The sequence below is a fragment of the Schistocerca serialis genome, chromosome 4 (genome assembly GCF_023864345.2).
Source record: "Schistocerca serialis cubense isolate TAMUIC-IGC-003099 chromosome 4, iqSchSeri2.2, whole genome shotgun sequence".
Classification (NCBI taxonomy): domain Eukaryota; kingdom Metazoa; phylum Arthropoda; class Insecta; order Orthoptera; family Acrididae; genus Schistocerca; species Schistocerca serialis.
This window is the reverse complement of record NC_064641.1, coordinates 121,589,674-121,607,052: the sequence shown is the minus strand read 5'-3', so window position 1 is coordinate 121,607,052 and position 17,379 is coordinate 121,589,674. Positions and strand designations below refer to the sequence as shown.

Here is a 17,379-nt window from a genome sequence, read left to right as displayed (position 1 = left end):
CTCCATATCCTACACCACGTGACTTTCTTGCAGGACTTTGCGAAAGAGGCAGTTTACGTTCCACCTCTGCCTACCCGCGGAAGCGCATCACATCCGCCGGAAGACAGCTTGTGGAACGGGCTTAGTCTTGTGGATGGAGAGGTTCACACTGAACATTTATAACCAGTGTACTCGTGTGTATATAGGCTATTCATGTCCAATTTAGATTTCATGCAACAGAATTAATTAAATTAGTTCCATCTTCTTAATAACCCTGTATTTATATCAAGTCATCAGAATCGTCAACACAACCACAATGAGCCGGAACACCATCATCATCGCTTCATCTACCCATGAAGAACATCATATTACCATTAATCATCCCCAACATTCAAATGGTTCAAATGGCTCTGAGCACTATGGGACTTAACATCTTAGGTCATCAGTCCCCTAGAACTTAGAACTACTGAAACCTAACTAACCTAAGGACATCACACAACACCCAGCCATCACGAGGCAGAGAAAATCCCTAACCCCGCCGGGAATCGAACCCGGGAACCCGGGCGTGGGAAGCGAGAACGCTACCGCACGACCACGAGATGCGGGCATCCCCAACATTCGTTTGAACTTTATTAATAACATTTTAAAATAAATTCATTAAATTCACGAAAACCGAACACTGAAAACTCTGCAAAGGCAAAAACATAGGGAACATCAACACAAAGGGAAACACAAGTAAACAAGTGAAGAATATTTGTTTTTTATTTCAACAGTGTTTTAATATTGTCACTGACTCGCAGTGTCTTATGGAGCAACACATTACGAGCACATAACTTAACAACACTATATTACATGTTTCGTAATAGATATGTTCATGTGATGCACACTCGTTCTCCTTGTATGACTGACTTTGTAATACGTTTCCTGTGAAAAGTGCTTAACTTCATAAAATAATTTACAGTATGGGTAGACCCTCTTTGAGTGATTCCTTTGAAAATAACGCCGTATCAGTAGAGAAAAGTGGAGCAACAAGTGGCTGCACTGTATGTATGAGACACTTAAGATCTGGGCATAAATGTCCAGCGAAGTCCACAAAAGCCTAAAAAAAAAAATCTGTTAACAGTTTATATGAATACCTCTGTTGTGCAGAATTTCTTTGAATGTCTTTGGCATAGAACGCACACCACCTTGCGTCATATCTGGCTAAGTATTTTTGAAGAAGGACTTCGTTCGGTGGTTCGTTGCTACTTGTGTGGTGGTTGGTTAGATCCGTTTGGAGTTCATTCAAACTTTGAACGACGAGGAAGAAGTGTGTAAGCTATGGAAATATTTGAAGGTGAACGAAGATACAGTAGGGTGCACATTTCTCCAGAATGCTTCGGGTAGATGAGCAGCTGTGCGAATAATCTTCCGCAAGTGTGAGATCACGAAGAATTTTGCGAATTCCTTGTCATATATCTTTATGTACCGCAGACAATTCATATTCCTGTGTGTGAAGACCACATATCACCTATTATACAGGAAAAGTGAGATAGAACGTAATACACATTTTCATTTTTTGAACGGTAGAAGATCGCTTTTATCACACGAGATGTAGACGCAATTTCTTTAAAACAGAACAATGACTTTTCCTTGAATGACATTCGAAAGTTATTGAAAATACCACTACTGTTATTTACGCTTGTTAACGTTTGCGCTGAAAAATTTTTCACCTGTATCTTGGAAATGTACTGAAATTCATAGTTAAGGTGGTAGGAATCCGCTTTGCGATGTAAACACTTCTCCCATCCTTGCAGCATATAGAGGCATGTGAGCCACTGTTGATGTTTACTCCACAACAGAGGTTTCTGTGTATTTTGCTCCTGAATTTGAGTACATTCCTCGAATAGTTTTGCAAAATCTTTTAGCGCGTGCATTAACAAGCGGTCAACCAGTGTCATGATATTACCTCACGAATGCCTCTTAAAAGGGTAAAAAGGTTGTTGGAATATCAAGGTTCATACGAAATTAAGTAGTTGGCCACCTATCATTTGCCAAAACCCTCGTTTGTATATCAGGAAATTACAGTCTATTATGTCTTTTAGATGCGGCTTATAAATCTGGAAAATAACCTCTAATGTGCGATGTTCATGGTACTTGCATCAGATTTTTCACATCGATAGTATATTCAATGTACGGCCCTTCGTTTGCCGGTGGATCACGTAGTGCAAAACCCACAAAATTTCTTCGAGGCGTCTTCTCGGCATCGTCAGGTGGTGGATGGTGGTTACTCCCAGCAACGAGCAATTGCCGATGCCCACACTTCTTACGGGGGCCTCATCCTAAGGTCGAGGGTGCGCGACCAAATTGCCACCAGAGAGGTGACGCTAAGGAGTTCAGAGCCTTCTACTCAATTCCCGATAGGAGGCTCTGGACACGTTATCATCAACTGTCTGGGATCAACGCAGTCATGCACGCACGAGTTTCACAAAAAGATCGTCAAAGTGCAGACAACAGCAGTTACTACTTGCCAGAAGTAAGCAGCAGACGATGTAGAGCAGTTGGCATATGCTGCACAGACCCGCTGGCATAGCCCGAACACCCACCATGTGTACCTTACTTACAGGACTGCCAAGGTACCCAAAAGAGGTAAATACAACAGATGGTTTGATTAGAGTTCATACGGCGTCGGCAGATTCCACGTGCCGCAATACTGTTTTCGTCCACAACTCGGCACTCACGTCACACGTGGGACAACCGACAGACAGCTAGACCTGGCACTGTGACGTACGCCGCTGCGGTTTGTCCAGCCGTGGTGACCAGGGAGGCAAGACGAGACGCATGTCGGAGTGGACGCCGTGGCGTCACGTTGTGGGTGGGGGCCGCACCAGAGCGGTCCCCCTATGATTACCGCCTCTGCCGGGGGCCGGAGGCGGCGTCAGAAATGCGTCGCGTCCACAGGGCCGGTGGGGGCGGCGGGGGCGGCGGCGGGAGGCGACGGCCGTTTGGTGGCGGACTCCGGGTAGGCAGCGCCCAGCGTCGGAACCGACAGCTTACCCCCGGCGGTCACACCCTGCCACAAACAGCCACTGGTTTGTTCACCGACGCTACTACAGACTACAGTTTGCCGTTACAATAAGTCATGGCGGCATAAAAACACAGGGTTATTCGTAAGTTTCTCCTACTTAGTAAATAGGAAAGTACAAAAAAATGTTCCTCTGGGGTTTCGGAAGAGGACTGCAAGGTGACGTAGTTGGAGCGGAAGGCAACTGTGCCAGAACATGTAGACAAGTCATCCTGTCTACGCTGCCGCATTATATTGCTGTCACCGCTGCTTAGATCCATATCAGTGACTACAATGGACTGTGTGCACGTACTGGCCTTTGGCGCATTAAAGACCGTGGCCGTACTGAGAATCTTTAGTTCGAGTTACAAACTTGAAGAGACGACCTATCCACTGACAAGTATCTATTTTGTATATGCCTTGTAGATTTCAGGCAATCGTCATCTGAAACCCCCTTACGAGTAACCACGTACTTAAACTTTAAAACTAGAAAAATTCTAACAAACCTTTCAGTTATGTGGCGGCTCACAGCTTGTGCATATTATAACATCTCGTGATCACCAGAATAAGTAGCTGCTTGGCAACCCAACAAACAACGTAATGCCTAATTTGAAAAGGCTATCCCGTCAAAATCGAGAACTATAATTGTAAAATGTAAGTGCAAATGCCACAAAAAGTCAACTTCTCGGCATATTTAATACGGTATGGCCCAAATTCCGCCACCTTAACACGTTAGAACCTCTATAATTCCTGAATTAATGCGCTACTTAAAGGCAAATTACAAACAAATTGCTGTAAGATACTGAAGCCAGTATTTGACATAAATATTAACAATAAAAAGCAGAATTACAAAAACAAGTGTTCGTTACATCGTCCCCCATAAAAATTCTCTCTAGTACAACTAGTTTAAACCTATTTTTGCTGTCTAACACTGCCACGCAGTTTCACTACTACGAAACACTCTAATGTCATGAATGAAAAATCATTTCAAGCTATTTTTCAGCCTTGCAAAGATGTGTACGATAAGAGTTTGTATCTCCGTGTAGATAAACAGCATGTTTCGTGATAACAAACTGAACATTTCATGCTACTAATTCATTTCTCTCCCCCTGCGTTTTTCTATATCAAAAAAGTAAAGTGATCCTTAAAGATAGCAAATAAAATCAGTGTTTAATAACATTTCCAAATTTCAACGGAACGAAAATAGAAATGCCCAGGGGATGAAAGCACGAACATCACCAGATTTATTATATTGGCCGCTAGAGCAATATAGGCCATACTCTTGGCTATAGCGATTACATACCAGAAACTAGAAAATACGACTGAAATACAAACCAGTATTTGAACACAAATCAGTGCTCAGTGCAGGAACTGCAGGCTGTTAATTTTACTAATTCACCTCAGCATGAAAAAAAATGAATTCCTTCATACACGCAAACTACAGGTGCTCCACACAATAAACCCTCTCAACGATACAATCGACAGGGTCACGCAAGTACACGCAGATTTTATTACTAACTGCGGAGACCGAAAATTCCTAGAGGGACGAAGTTAGGAGCGGGGAAGGTATTTGGGCCACTTATCTTACTATAATATCAATAATAAAATAAATCTATAGTATTCTTTCACAATCATATCCGCTTACACAAAATTTCTAGTTGATGTGATGAATTCCAGCTTGCTCTAAATGTAGAAAACTGTAAGTTGACGAAGATGAGTAGGAAAAACAATACTGTAATGTTCGAATACAGTATTGGTAGCGTGTTGCTTCATTCCGTCACGTCGACTAAATGGCTCTGAGCACTATGGAACTTAACTTCTACGGTCATCAGTCCCCTAGAATTTAGAACTACTTAAACCTAACTAACCTAAGGACATTACACACATCCATGCCCGAGGCAGGATTCGAACCCGCGACCGTAGCGGTCGCCCGGTTCCAGACTGTAGCGCCTAGAACCTCTCGGCCACTCGGGCCGGCGATTAAATATCTAGGTATAACGCTGTAAATCAGTTTGAAATAGAGCGAGCACGCAACGGCGTTAGTGCGAGTCGAATTTGGTTTACTGGGAGAATTTTAGGAAACTCTAGCTCGTCTATAAAGCAGATCACATATAAAACACTGTGCGCTCCATTCTTGAGTACTGCTCGAGTGTTTGGACCCCCCCCCCCCCCTAACAGGTCGGATTGAAGGACGAGATCGACGCAATTCAGAGGCGGGCTGTTAGGTTTCTTATCGGCAGTTCCAACGAACACGCGAGTATTACAGAAATATTTCGGGAAATCAAGTGGGAATTCTTGGAGAGAAGGCGACGTTCTTGAAGCGAAACACCACTGAGAAAATCTAGAGACCAGTCATTTGAATGTGACTGCAGATCGAGTCTGCTGCCATCAACATACATTTCGCGTAAGGACTGTTGGAGCACTATGGATAGAATGACTCGTACGACAACCGTTTTTCCCTCGCTCTGTTTACAGGGGGGACAGGAAAGGAAATGACTATTAGTGGTACAAAGTACCCTCTACTATTCACCATACGGTGCTTGCAGAGTAGACATGTACGAGCACGTGTAGAAGACTTAATGCATTGTAGCAGAATGTGATGTTAACCATAAGCACCCTGCTCCACGTTCTGAGTCATCGTAGTTGCAATGTTTGTGAAATAAGCACCTCAGCTATGACAGAGAAAGTATGGCTAAATAGGGCAGAAAGAAGGCAGAGTGTTAAATCTCCCTGGTATTGTCTGCGAAAGGCAACGTCCCAAGTTTACGGCGGTCGTTCAATAAGTAATGCCCCACATTTTTTTCTCACAATATATTTATTATTAAGAGTCAGAATATGGGGACAATAGACATCAGCATGTCTTATCAGTGTCCTATTTTTCTACGTAGTCTCCATCACGTTCTATGGCCGTACGCCAATGTTGTGGGTGAGCATGTTGGTTCAAACGGCTCTGAGCACTATGCGGCTTGACTTCTAAGGTCATCAGTCCCCTAGTACTTACAAGGAAACCTCCCCATCGCACCCCCTCAGATTTAGTTATAAGTTGGTGCAGTGGATAGGCCTTGAAAAACTGAACACAGATCAATAGAGTAAACAGGAAGAAGTTGTGTGGAACTATGAAAAAAATAAGTAAAATATACAAACTGAATAGTCCATGCAATTGATATGCAACATCAAGGATAATGAGAGTTACGGAGCGCCGTGGTCCCGTGGCTAGCGAGAACAGCTACGGAACGAGAGGTCCTAGGTTCAAGGCTTCCCTCCAGTAAAAAGTTTAATTTTTTATTTTCAGTTTGTGTGACAAACTCTTATGTTTTCATCACTTTTTTGGGAGTGATTATCACATCCGCAAGAAAACCTAAATCGGGCAAGGTAGAAGAATCTTTTTACCCATTCGTCAAGTGTACAAGTTAGGTGGGTCGACAACATATACCGGTCATGTGACGCACATGCCGTCACCAGTGTCGTATAGAATATATCAGACGTGTTTTCCTGTTGAGGAATCGGTTGACCTATGATATTGTGATCAAATGTTTTCGGTTCCCATTGGAGAGGCACGTCCTTTCGTCTACTAATCGCACGGTTTTGCGGTGGGGTCGCAAAACACAGACATTATACTTATTACAGTGAACAGAGACGTGAATGAATGAATGAACGAACAGACAGATCACAACTTTGGGAAAATAAAGAAAGTAAAATTTTCGGTTGAGGGAAGACTTGAACCATGGACCTCTCATTTCGCAGCTCCTCACGCTAACCACGGGACCACGGCGCTCCTAGGCCCAGACTTTCCTTGATGTTGCCTATCTTGTGCATGGAGTACTCAGTTTGTATATTTTGCTTATTTTTTTCATAGTTCCACACAACTTGTTCCTGTTTTCTCGATTGATCTGTGTTCAGTTTTTCAGGGCCTATCCACTGTGCCAATTTATAACTAAATCTGAGGGGGGTGCGATGGGGAGGTACCCTTGTTAGAACTAATTAAACCTACCTAACCTAAGGACATCACATACATCCATGCCCGAGGCAGGATTCGAACCTGCGACCGCAGCGGTCGCTCGGTTCCAGACTGTAGCGCCTAGAACCGCTCGGCCACCACGGCCGGCCGGGTGAGCATGTATTCCGTGCAGGTAAATGCTCTTCACCTGTAGGCGTAGCCATGTTTTCATTGCATGACTGACACTCTCGTCATCTTCAAAGTGTGTTCCCCGTGGAGAATCTCTAAGCGACCCAAAGAGATGGAAGTCCGAGGGTGCCAGGTCTGGACTGTAGGGTCGATGAGGCAATGATGTCCAAACCAATTTGGCGATGTGTTACCGGATTCTCGGACTTGTGTGTGGGAGTGCATTATCGTGTTGGAGCAAGATTTCTGCTGGATTCCTGTCCGATCGAACACGTCGAAAACGGTTCTTGAGTTTATTCAGAGTATTCAAGTATGCCTCTGAATTGCTGGTTGGTCCTCTTAGCACCACATCCATGAGAATGACACCATCACAATCCCAGAAGACTGTCACCATGACTTTTCCGGCAGAGGGGGTTGTCTTGAATTTTTTCTTTTGTGGTGAATGAGGATGATGTCACTCCATGGGCTTTTTGTTTCCGGCGCAAAGTGGTGCACCCAGCTTTCGTCCCCCGTAACGATCCGTGACGAAAAGACCTCTCTGTCGGTCTCAAAACGCACCAACAATTCAGACAAAACGACTTTTCTTTGAATCTTGTGGTCCGCTGTGAACATTCATGGAACCCATCGTTTGCACCTCGTTCCAATAGTGACCGACAACTGTCTAGTTGTGATGCGCCGGTCGGCACGAATAATGGCGTCTGCATGATTCAGGATGTCTGGAGCAGTGGCTGTGACAGGACGTCCCGGGTGTGGCTGATCATGGAGCTCTGTTTCTGCATTTTCTGAGGCTGTAACTTTCTTTACCCATCGCCCAACTGTTTTCCTATCAACTGCAGCATCTCAATACGTTGCATACAAGCATTTATGGGTGTTCACCACGGTGTCTTTTTCTGCACACAAGAATTCAATAACAGCACGCTGCTTGTAACGTGAGTCGTATGTTGACGCCATTTTGACGCTGTACTACGGCTCTGCCATCTGCTAGAACGGTTCGAAACTTCGCCGGCGCACAGAACAGACATCAGATGTGAAGCACCAAAACAGACGTTTGTCTGTGTATATCAATTGCTCTTTAAAAAAATGTGGGGCATTACTTACTGAACTACCCTCGTAAGACCCTGTCCCGCGTAGTTTTAATTGGCCAGGAAGTTTCAAAACAGCGGCCACTCCGCTGCAGAGTGTAAAATTTATTGTAAAATGAAGTGCTGTGTATGACAGTAGTGGTATCGAAGATGACTCTCAACATGAAACAGGGTGTTATTATTATAAGGGGCAGTCAAACAAAACTGATAGAAAAAAGGAAGTAAACTATTCATTATTTCAAAAGTAATCACCATAACTGTTAATACGATTATCTCCCTGTGAGAGAAGACGGTCAATGGTTGTATGCGAAAATGTTGGTGGCTGCCTATGGACCCATCACTGTACCCAAGCGGGTACCTCTTCGTCCGAAGCAAATCGACGACCACGAATGTCTTTCACAGCAGAACGTGGAGACTTTGAAAAAATTGAAGCGTGCCATCAAGTTCAAAGGCCCCGAAATGTTGACAAACGGCATCATTCTGCTGTGAGTTTATTTCACCCTCCCTCCCTCCCTCCCCCCCCCCCCTCCCCCACCCCACATGTTGGCACGGTTGTTTCAACTAAGCTGCAGACGTTTCGCTGGGAAGCCCTTGCACGTCCTCCATACTTTACAGATCTCTCCCCAGGCGGTTCCCATATTTTTGGAGCCCTGAAGAATAGACATTCGTTGCTGTCAATTTGCTTCGGACGAAGAAGTACTTTGGTACTTTGATGGGTACAATCGTGGTTCCGTAGGCAACCGCACATAATTTTCCTTGAAGGCATTAACCGTCTTGTCTCACAGTGGGATAAATTTGTTTAGAATTATGTCGACTATTTTTGAAATAATAAACAGTTTACTTGCATTTTTCCACCAGTATCGTTTTCATTTGACTGATCCGTGCAACATTAGGTAACGTTAAAAGAGGATATGGTTATACGGGAGCTGCCAAGATCAGAGGTTGTTGCTGATGTCATGCTATTATCTGTTTTACACACAATGGCTTGGTTTTATGGACCTGATGAGTGTCTGACCGAACTGGTGGTAATTAAACAGATTTTATTGAAGAGCAGCGTATGACAGATGTCATTTTATTAGTAATGTCATTTTATTAGTATTAACTCATCACAATAAAGGATGACAGCCAGAAACAGTTGCAGGATAGAATTTTTTTTTATTAAAATTCTTGACCAAGGTTTCGGTACATATAAATATACCTTCATCAGAAGTAAAACTTCCTGAACAGAAAGACACATTCATTAGAAAAGCCATATCAACGAAAGTGAGAAACAGAAGCTTAAGAAACGGTGAAATTGCTAAAGTAATACAGGCTGTCATCCTTTATTGTGAAGAATTTTAACAGTTGCTGCTGCAGCCATGTTTAAAATCTTGAAGTATTAACTCAATTACTACGCCTTTCTTTCCAAGATTGCACATGTACTACCCTATTAGCAAGCAGCACGTGGAGTTTTGTTCAGAAGCAGCACTGCCCACGGGTTGCTGCCGTGCCTGCACGAGTCCCAGGCAGAGAGAAAATGTATGGCAGCGATAACTGAGAGAAACCGCGAAGCTGTTGCAGTTCAGCTACTCAGAAAAGTCTTTGTTTCAAAGCGCATAACGTCCCCTCTCGTTGCAGTGTGTGGGAATTGTCTCTTAGTGTTAGGTGACTCTAATGGATGTGTGTAGTGTGTGGTGTCACGTACTTACCATATGAGACACAGGAAATGATGAAACTCGATGGCATCACACAATCAACTCTTCTCGATTAGTACCAAGGGGACCGTTGACCATAGTGAATCCGTCTGTCAGACGGATCAACAGCGTTAAATGCCTTCACCCCAGGAGACACTTTGGAGGAGTGGGTAATTTAACCTAGTACTCTGACGCAAAGTCTGGTGATCTGCAACTTTAAGCCGTTACCTGGTTCGAATCCTGCCTCGGGTATGGGTGTGTGTTATGTCCGTAGGTTAGTTAGGTTTAAGTAGTTCTAAGTTCTAGGGGACTTATGACCTAAGATGTTGAGTCCCATAGTGCTCAGAGAGAGCCGTTACCTGTCTCCCCCCCCCCCCACGTAGCAGGCCAAATGCTAACATTGAAACTTCTGGCATAAATATGATTCGAACCGCGTACTTCCAAGTCGAGCGCCAGTGTCCAGGTGTGCTTCAGCGTACTAGATGTCAGAGGCAGGTGAATTTTCTGGCTGTATTACCTGGTAAGGGCTCCAGAACACGGTTACGAATGAAAGTCTTAACGTCTTCTGGAGCGGAGATGAATGACTTTGTTTCGGTAGATGTGACAGTTGAGGTGGAGCTGTGCACAGGAACTAGCGTGGATTCACGTTTGACAGTAACAGGCTCGCCCGACCACAACGCTGTCTGGAACATCACCGCCTTGTGGTGACTCTGAGATTAGTGTTTAACGTCCCATCGATAGCACGATCATTCGATAAATATTCACATGAACAGTCACAACCGCAAGAAACTTCTTTTTTTATGTGGTTATCGGCTTAGACCGGTTTCAGACTATCTTCAGACCTACCACCATGATGGTAGGTAACTGCACAGTTCGCGTTCGTGGCCTGCACCATTTACCGCTGTCTACCATCATGGTGGTAGGTCCGAAGATGGTCTAGAACAGACCGAAACTGATAACCTCATAAAAAAAGAAGTTTCTTGCGATTGTGACGGTTCCTGTGCATTTATAAGTAATAAGAAAACGATGATCTCTAAGGGAAATGTTCTCAAAAATTACGACCATTAGAAATGGAGCTGAAGCTCGGATTTCGAAAGTATGGGTAAGGAAATCGGCAGTGCCCTTCTCAAAGGACACATCTCGACATTTGCCTGGAGTGATTTTGGGAAATCAAGGAAGAACCAAATTTGGACGGTGGGACGTGAGATTGAACCGTCGTCCCGCCGAGTGCGAGTGCAGTGTGTCAGCTGCTGCGCGACCTCGTGTGTGACTCGTGTGGCTCAGAGTACCAAGTAACAGAAAAGTGGGTAACTAAGACGGTTGAAAGGGATACTAGAGACCACACAGGCGTCTCCTAGAAGCTACACTGGTTCCACATGTATTGTCTCCGTCTTCCCTTTGGTCTCTTCTTTGCACTCAATCAGCAGCTTCCAGTGGCTGATCCAGGCGACTGAGCACCCTAGGATCGCCATACATCTCGTAGCTCTTTACACATAATTAGTAACAGGCTGACAAGTCTCTCAAATTTGGGGTACAAGCCTATAAAACACAATGTAATGACGCCCGGGTTTCTATACAGAACAGATAAGGAGGGCATTTAAGACACGCTTTCGTAAGCACTTTTTCAACAAAGATGGTGAGAATTCACATACGTTTTTCAGAACTTCTCAAAATCGTGAAACGCACTCCTCTTCCTCCATCCGCGTTTAATAATGATATTTTGCTTATTGTTGTCAAGGGCTACAAACTGAACCTTTTAGAAAAATTTGAAATGTATAACCGTTTGCACCTACATTCAAAAGATTTCTTCAATGATCAGCTTGCATTAAAAACAGACACTATTTTGGTTGCACAGCATGTCTTATAATATATGAAAATTAGCCCATTCCTTTTATGTTTTAGAACTATATGTCATGTTTTTCAAGTATATTATACATCGCTTCCTTATATACCTTACATATACTTTATACCTTTCTTTATACCTTATATACCTTACATACACTTTATATGTTCGTTGCTACTGACACAACAGCTTGAAAAGTAGATAGATTTTATTCTGTTACTGTAAAGGGTCAATCTGTCAATATGTGTTTACAATAGCCACATACAGTACTACGACGGTTGGCCAGAAAATAATGCACCACATTTCTTCTCTTCAACAATTCTATGTTGAGCATAATGAGAATTACACACACGAAAGAATGGTGTTTTACCTATACACCCTATTTTTCCACGTAATCTCCATCCAGTTTTTTGGCCTTTCTCCAGTGGGAAACAAGGGCCTATTGGCGCGCTCACTCAGAAGACTTCAAATAATACATACGTAATTTTTCGCACTCGTAGCATTGTTTTCGGCTGAGAAGAAAAAAATGCAGTGCATTACTTTCTGGGCAACCCTCGCATATTTTTGGGCACATCATAGCATTATGCTTGTATAGAGAAGATACTGAGGATCAACGGCCTTGTCGCAGTGGTAAAAGCGGTTCCCATCAGTTCGGTGAAGTTAAGCGCTGTCGGGCTTAGCTAGCATTTGGATGGGTGACCATCCGGTCTGCAAGCGGAGTGCACTCTTCCCTAGTGAGGAAAATTGAGGAGCGACTTGATTGAGAAGTAGCGGCTCCGGTCTCAAAAACTGACAACGGCCGGGAGAGCGGTGTGCTGACCACATGCCCCTCCGTATCCGCATCCAGTGACACCTATTCACTAAGGTTGACACGGCAGTCGGTTGGTACAGCTCGGCCATCAGAGGCCTGATCGGACAAGGTCAGGAGATTGGAGAAGATATTGACATCTGCTAAATGAATAGTAAGTAACTTTCTGTGAGACTTCGCATACATTTGTAGTCAAAGTCTAAAGATTTTTAATATCCGTAATTTTATAGGCTTCTGTAGGCTTCTTTGTAAGCACTGGCAAAGCGAAATAAAACTGTTTGCAACTGACTACTGAATTTCATTCTCAAAGATATACCAAAGTTGCTGAAAAATAATAGATTTTGCGCACATTCTAAAGAAAGGACGGAAGGGAGGACAGACGATCAGGGTTTAAAGTCCAATCGGCGATGAGGTCATTAGAGACGTAGCACAAATTCCGGTTAGAAAAGTATGGGAAAGGAAATCCGCCACGCTCTTTCAGGGAAACCGTCTTGATGCTCCGCAAGCAAAGCTCCGAGCTCCGGCTCTCGAAGGGCCAGTTGCTACCGGCCGACAGGCGTGTCATCCTCTGCCAAAGGCCTGGTTGGATGCGGTATGGAAGAGCGTGGGGGACATCACACAGCTCTCCCGGCCGTTGTCGGCTTTGCAGACCTCGGAGTCACTACTCATCAAGATTTCCCAATTATGTCCAATGCTGGAGAGCACTGGCAATAGTGACGACTTAGGGGGAAAATAAACTGAAGATATGAATAGAGGTTTGTGGTGGGGAGGGCACTGGACTTGTGTAGTGCGTGCAGCGATATCAGCTATAGTGCTGCGGCGGTGTAATGGTCAGCATTCTTCCACACTAAGCAAGGAGACCCGGGTTCAAATCCCGGCTGTTGCAGAAATTTTCATTCATTTATTTAGCTCACACCATTATCGTAGATAAAGATGAGACCTAAATGTCTTAAGGAAAATTTAATTGTAAGATTTATACGATCAAATAGTTTCTCAGTCGTTATCAAAAGGTTAAGTACACCCAATTCCAATCCTCCTATTGAGAAAAATTTGTTGGCAGTATCGGAAATCGAACCCAGCTGCTCTTCCTCCGCATACCATCCAGACACGCTTACCACTGAGCTACAGAAGCGGACCATCTGGGCACTCAACGTAAATCACTTTCAGAAACCACGCTAAATCTAGAGCTGGGTGGCCAGATGTGGGTTAGAAAAGCTTTAAGGATACTATAGTATCGCTGCCTACCCTAAGCGGATATCGACAGTCACCTCTATGACGAGTGCAAAACGCCATTTGTAGAGACTCGTGGATTGACTTCCATGGTACGTGTTAGGACTGATTTAAAAACATCAGGACTCTGATACATCGATATTTAATAAATATCATTATCGATCCCCCATATCTCGAAAAAAAAGTGCTAGCCCAGCCCGACAGCGCGTAACTTTGGTGATCGGACGGGAACCGGTGTTACCACAGCGGCAAGGCCGTTGAAATGTGGCATGCATGAAGAAATATAAGGACGCTCTTTCTCGACGATTTGGCGCCGTTATCAAGCCTACAGGAGCACTTAGATGGATGACCATCCGGTCTGCCGAGCGCTGTTGGCAAGCGGGGTGCACTCAACCCTTGTGAAGCAAACTGAGGAGCTACTTGATCGAGAAGTAGCGGCACCGGTCTCCTAAACTGACTTACGGCCGGAAGAGCGGTGTGCTTACCACATGCCCCTACATATCCACATCCAGTGACGTCTGTGGACTGAGGATGACATGGCAGCCTGCCGATACCATTGGGTCTTCATGGCATGTTTGGGAGGAGTTTAGTTTCGTTTAGTTTTATCAAGCCTACAGGCACTGTTGCACGGTATTAGCGTGGTACTTTATGGGGTAATATTATTCATTAAATGGTACAAAGATATACACTCGTGAAAGATGGCTTTGGCCCTCCCAAACACAAAGACTCCTTGATTTTACCACATCAAGTCGGTCCCCAAGGTACCCACAGCGGCCGCCTCGGTGGACATTCTGAACACTAACTGAGACTCCCGAGGGAGTTGACCTGATTGTACCTCGTTGTACACCATCCACAGAACCTAAATGGGCCCTGATCTTCGGCATACCAAATGATTAGTTGCTCGTGCCATTACCTTGTGAAGATACTTTGGTTTGGTGCCCCAATGTAAGAGCCCTCCCCTGCAGACAGCGGATGTACGTACCTTGTCCAGGGAGAGCGACCTGTTGCGCTCGACCACCCTGGCCTTGGCCAGCTGGACAGCTCGTGCCATTGGCCGTTGACTTCTGAAGACACTTTGGTTTGGTATCCCAGAGCAAGAGCCCTCCCCAGCAGACAGCTTTCGTACGTACCTTGTCCAGGGAGAGCGACCTGTTGCGCTCGGCTACCCTGGCCTTGGCCAGCCGGACGGCGCAGAAGAGGAGCGCGGCCACGCCCACCGCGAGCACCGCCCACGCCACGCCCCCCATCGACGCCCGCGCCACGTACAGCGCTCGCACCTGCGATAGCTGCTTCTCCTCCAGCTCCACGCCCTGAAAACACACCCACATTGCGTAAGCAACATCAACTATATTCTCAGTATTTACACTACCTGATGAAAAGTGTCCAGACACCCCTATGTAACGCGGAGCTGCCGCCCGCTGTGGCCGATTGGTTCTAGGCACTTCAGTCGGGAACCGCGCTGCTGCTACGGTCGCAAGTTCGAATCCTGCCTCGGGCATGGATGTGTGCCCATAGGTTAGTTAGGTTTAAGTAGTTCTAAGTCTGGGAGACTGATAACCTCAGATATTAAGTCCCATAGTGCTTAGAGCCACTTGACCCAATTTTTGTAACCACTTGACGTCATGAGAGGCGTCCCACCAGTTTTAAAGAAGTCGGGGACTGGCTTTCATCTGCGTAACGAGTACGTCAGTCACTTTTGAGCCCTCCTGGAGCTGCCCAAGTCGACTGTTGGTGATGTGACTGTGAAGTGGAATCATGAACGAACAACCAGATTTAAACCGAGACAAGGCAGACCTCATATGTTGACGGACAGAGACCGTCAAGCACTGTAGTGGGTGGTTGCAAACAGTCGCATGGAATCAGTGGAGAGAACTGTTCGTGAGTTCCAATGTGCTATCAACAATGTAGCTAGCCACATTGACTGTGTGTTGGAAGTGAACCAGCTCCTCAAAAGGTACATACTTCTGAAGTCCAGTGCTAAACGACGCTTCTTCTGGTGTAAAGAGCAACGTTACTGTATGCTGGATGATTGCAAATGTGTGATTTGGAGCGATGAGTCACGCTATGCCCTGTGGCGATCACATGAAAGGCTTTGGGTTCGGCGACTGTCTGGAGAACTTGAGCTGTCAACACATACAGCACCAACAGTGAAGTGCGGGGAGGTGGTATTATAGTAAAAGCATGTTTTTCGTGGTTAGGGTTGATCTTCCAGTGCGTTTAAGAAGAGTTCGGAGACGATGACTGCTTGTATCAGCATGACAATCCACTTTCTCATCAAGCTGCATTTGTGATCCAACGGTTTGTGGACATTAAATTACCAGAAATGTACTTATTTGCCCAGAGTCCCAACCCAAATCCAATGGAACACCTTTAGCATTAGTTATAATCTCGACTGCACTTCAGACCCCAGGACCCAGCATCACTACTGTCTCTTGTTTCAGCTCCATAAAATGCTTCTTACTATTAATTTTTATCTGTCATCCTGTTATTTTTCTCTCTAAATTTTCATTCTTCATTGTTAATGAATACACATCCTGCCAGTCCAAAAATATACGAGGACTGCATTCATAAAAAAAAAAAAAAACAGAGAAGTTAAGATGGTGACTTTAATGCTTTCACATGTTCTACATAGTCTCCACCACTTAAGTACAACCCACAGAACGTTCATATAACCATGTGAAGCAATCATAGAAGTTCCTCACTTGTATGTTTTCCGACCCACACGTCAAATTGGCTTGAATGTTATGTCGTTAAAGCATTGAACCTTCGTGTGAATTTCCGCACTTTGTCGCTTTGTGGCTGGTTTTAATTGATAACAATAAGACTCATATCTCATGATGATTCTTTACAGAAAGGAATTTGTCCACGTTTTGCATTTAAATGAAGTTGTGGCAAGCGTCCAAGTGTAGATGTTTTTGTTTGGCAACCAAAGTGTGCGGGACAATTCTCTGAAGGGACGGGACGACTGAGGTTACAGACCTCCTCGACCCAGAGGAGCGGGAACAGGCCCTCGCTGACGTTGCGGAGAGCCGGCACCTGCGCCACCCTCGCCGCCTTCATGTTGAACTGCAGCCGCTTCGCCCCCACCAGCGGCGTGCCAGTCTCCTGAAACACCAAACAACACACGGAATGCATTCTGCGGTTTCACTTTCAGTAGCTGTATATTTATTATCTTGAAATAAAACCGAATTGTAAGTTCCATTTAGGGATGAATATCTTACACACACCGAAGACCCATGGAAACTGATACACCAGCCTAAAGTCGTGAACGGCCCCCGCGAGCACGCGGAAGTGCCGCAACACAAATGGTATGGACTTGATTAATGTCTGAAGTAGTGCTGAAGCGAACTGACACAATGAATCCTGCAGGGCTGTCCATAAATACCTAAGAGTACGAGAGGGTGGAATCTCTTCTGAACAGCACGTCGCAAGACATCCCAGATATGCTGAATAATGTTCATGTCTGGGGAGTGTAGTGGTCAGCAGAAGTGTTTATACTCATAAGTACTCTCAGCTTATTGCAAAGTATCGTTTTGCAAAAATTCAGTGCCAGACTGTGTAAATTTTACTGTCTAAAATACCTGTTTCACATGTGATG

The 17,379-nt window shown here is 44.8% G+C and overlaps 1 protein-coding gene across 1 annotated transcript in view; it reads right to left on the bottom strand.

Annotated features, from left to right (window-relative positions):
- Positions 1–715: 715 nt before the first annotated feature.
- The window catches only part of LOC126474027 (sensory neuron membrane protein 1-like), a 355,677-nt gene continuing 339,013 nt past the window's right edge, over positions 716–17,379 (bottom strand). The window contains exons 8-10 of the mRNA XM_050101434.1: positions 16,761–16,886; positions 14,912–15,091; positions 716–3,031 (exon numbers count right to left, since the gene is read on the bottom strand). Of these exons, the coding sequence (XP_049957391.1) occupies positions 2,897–3,031; positions 14,912–15,091; positions 16,761–16,886 (441 nt within the window). The 3' untranslated portion in view covers positions 716–2,896. The remainder of the gene's footprint in view (positions 3,032–14,911; positions 15,092–16,760; positions 16,887–17,379) is intronic.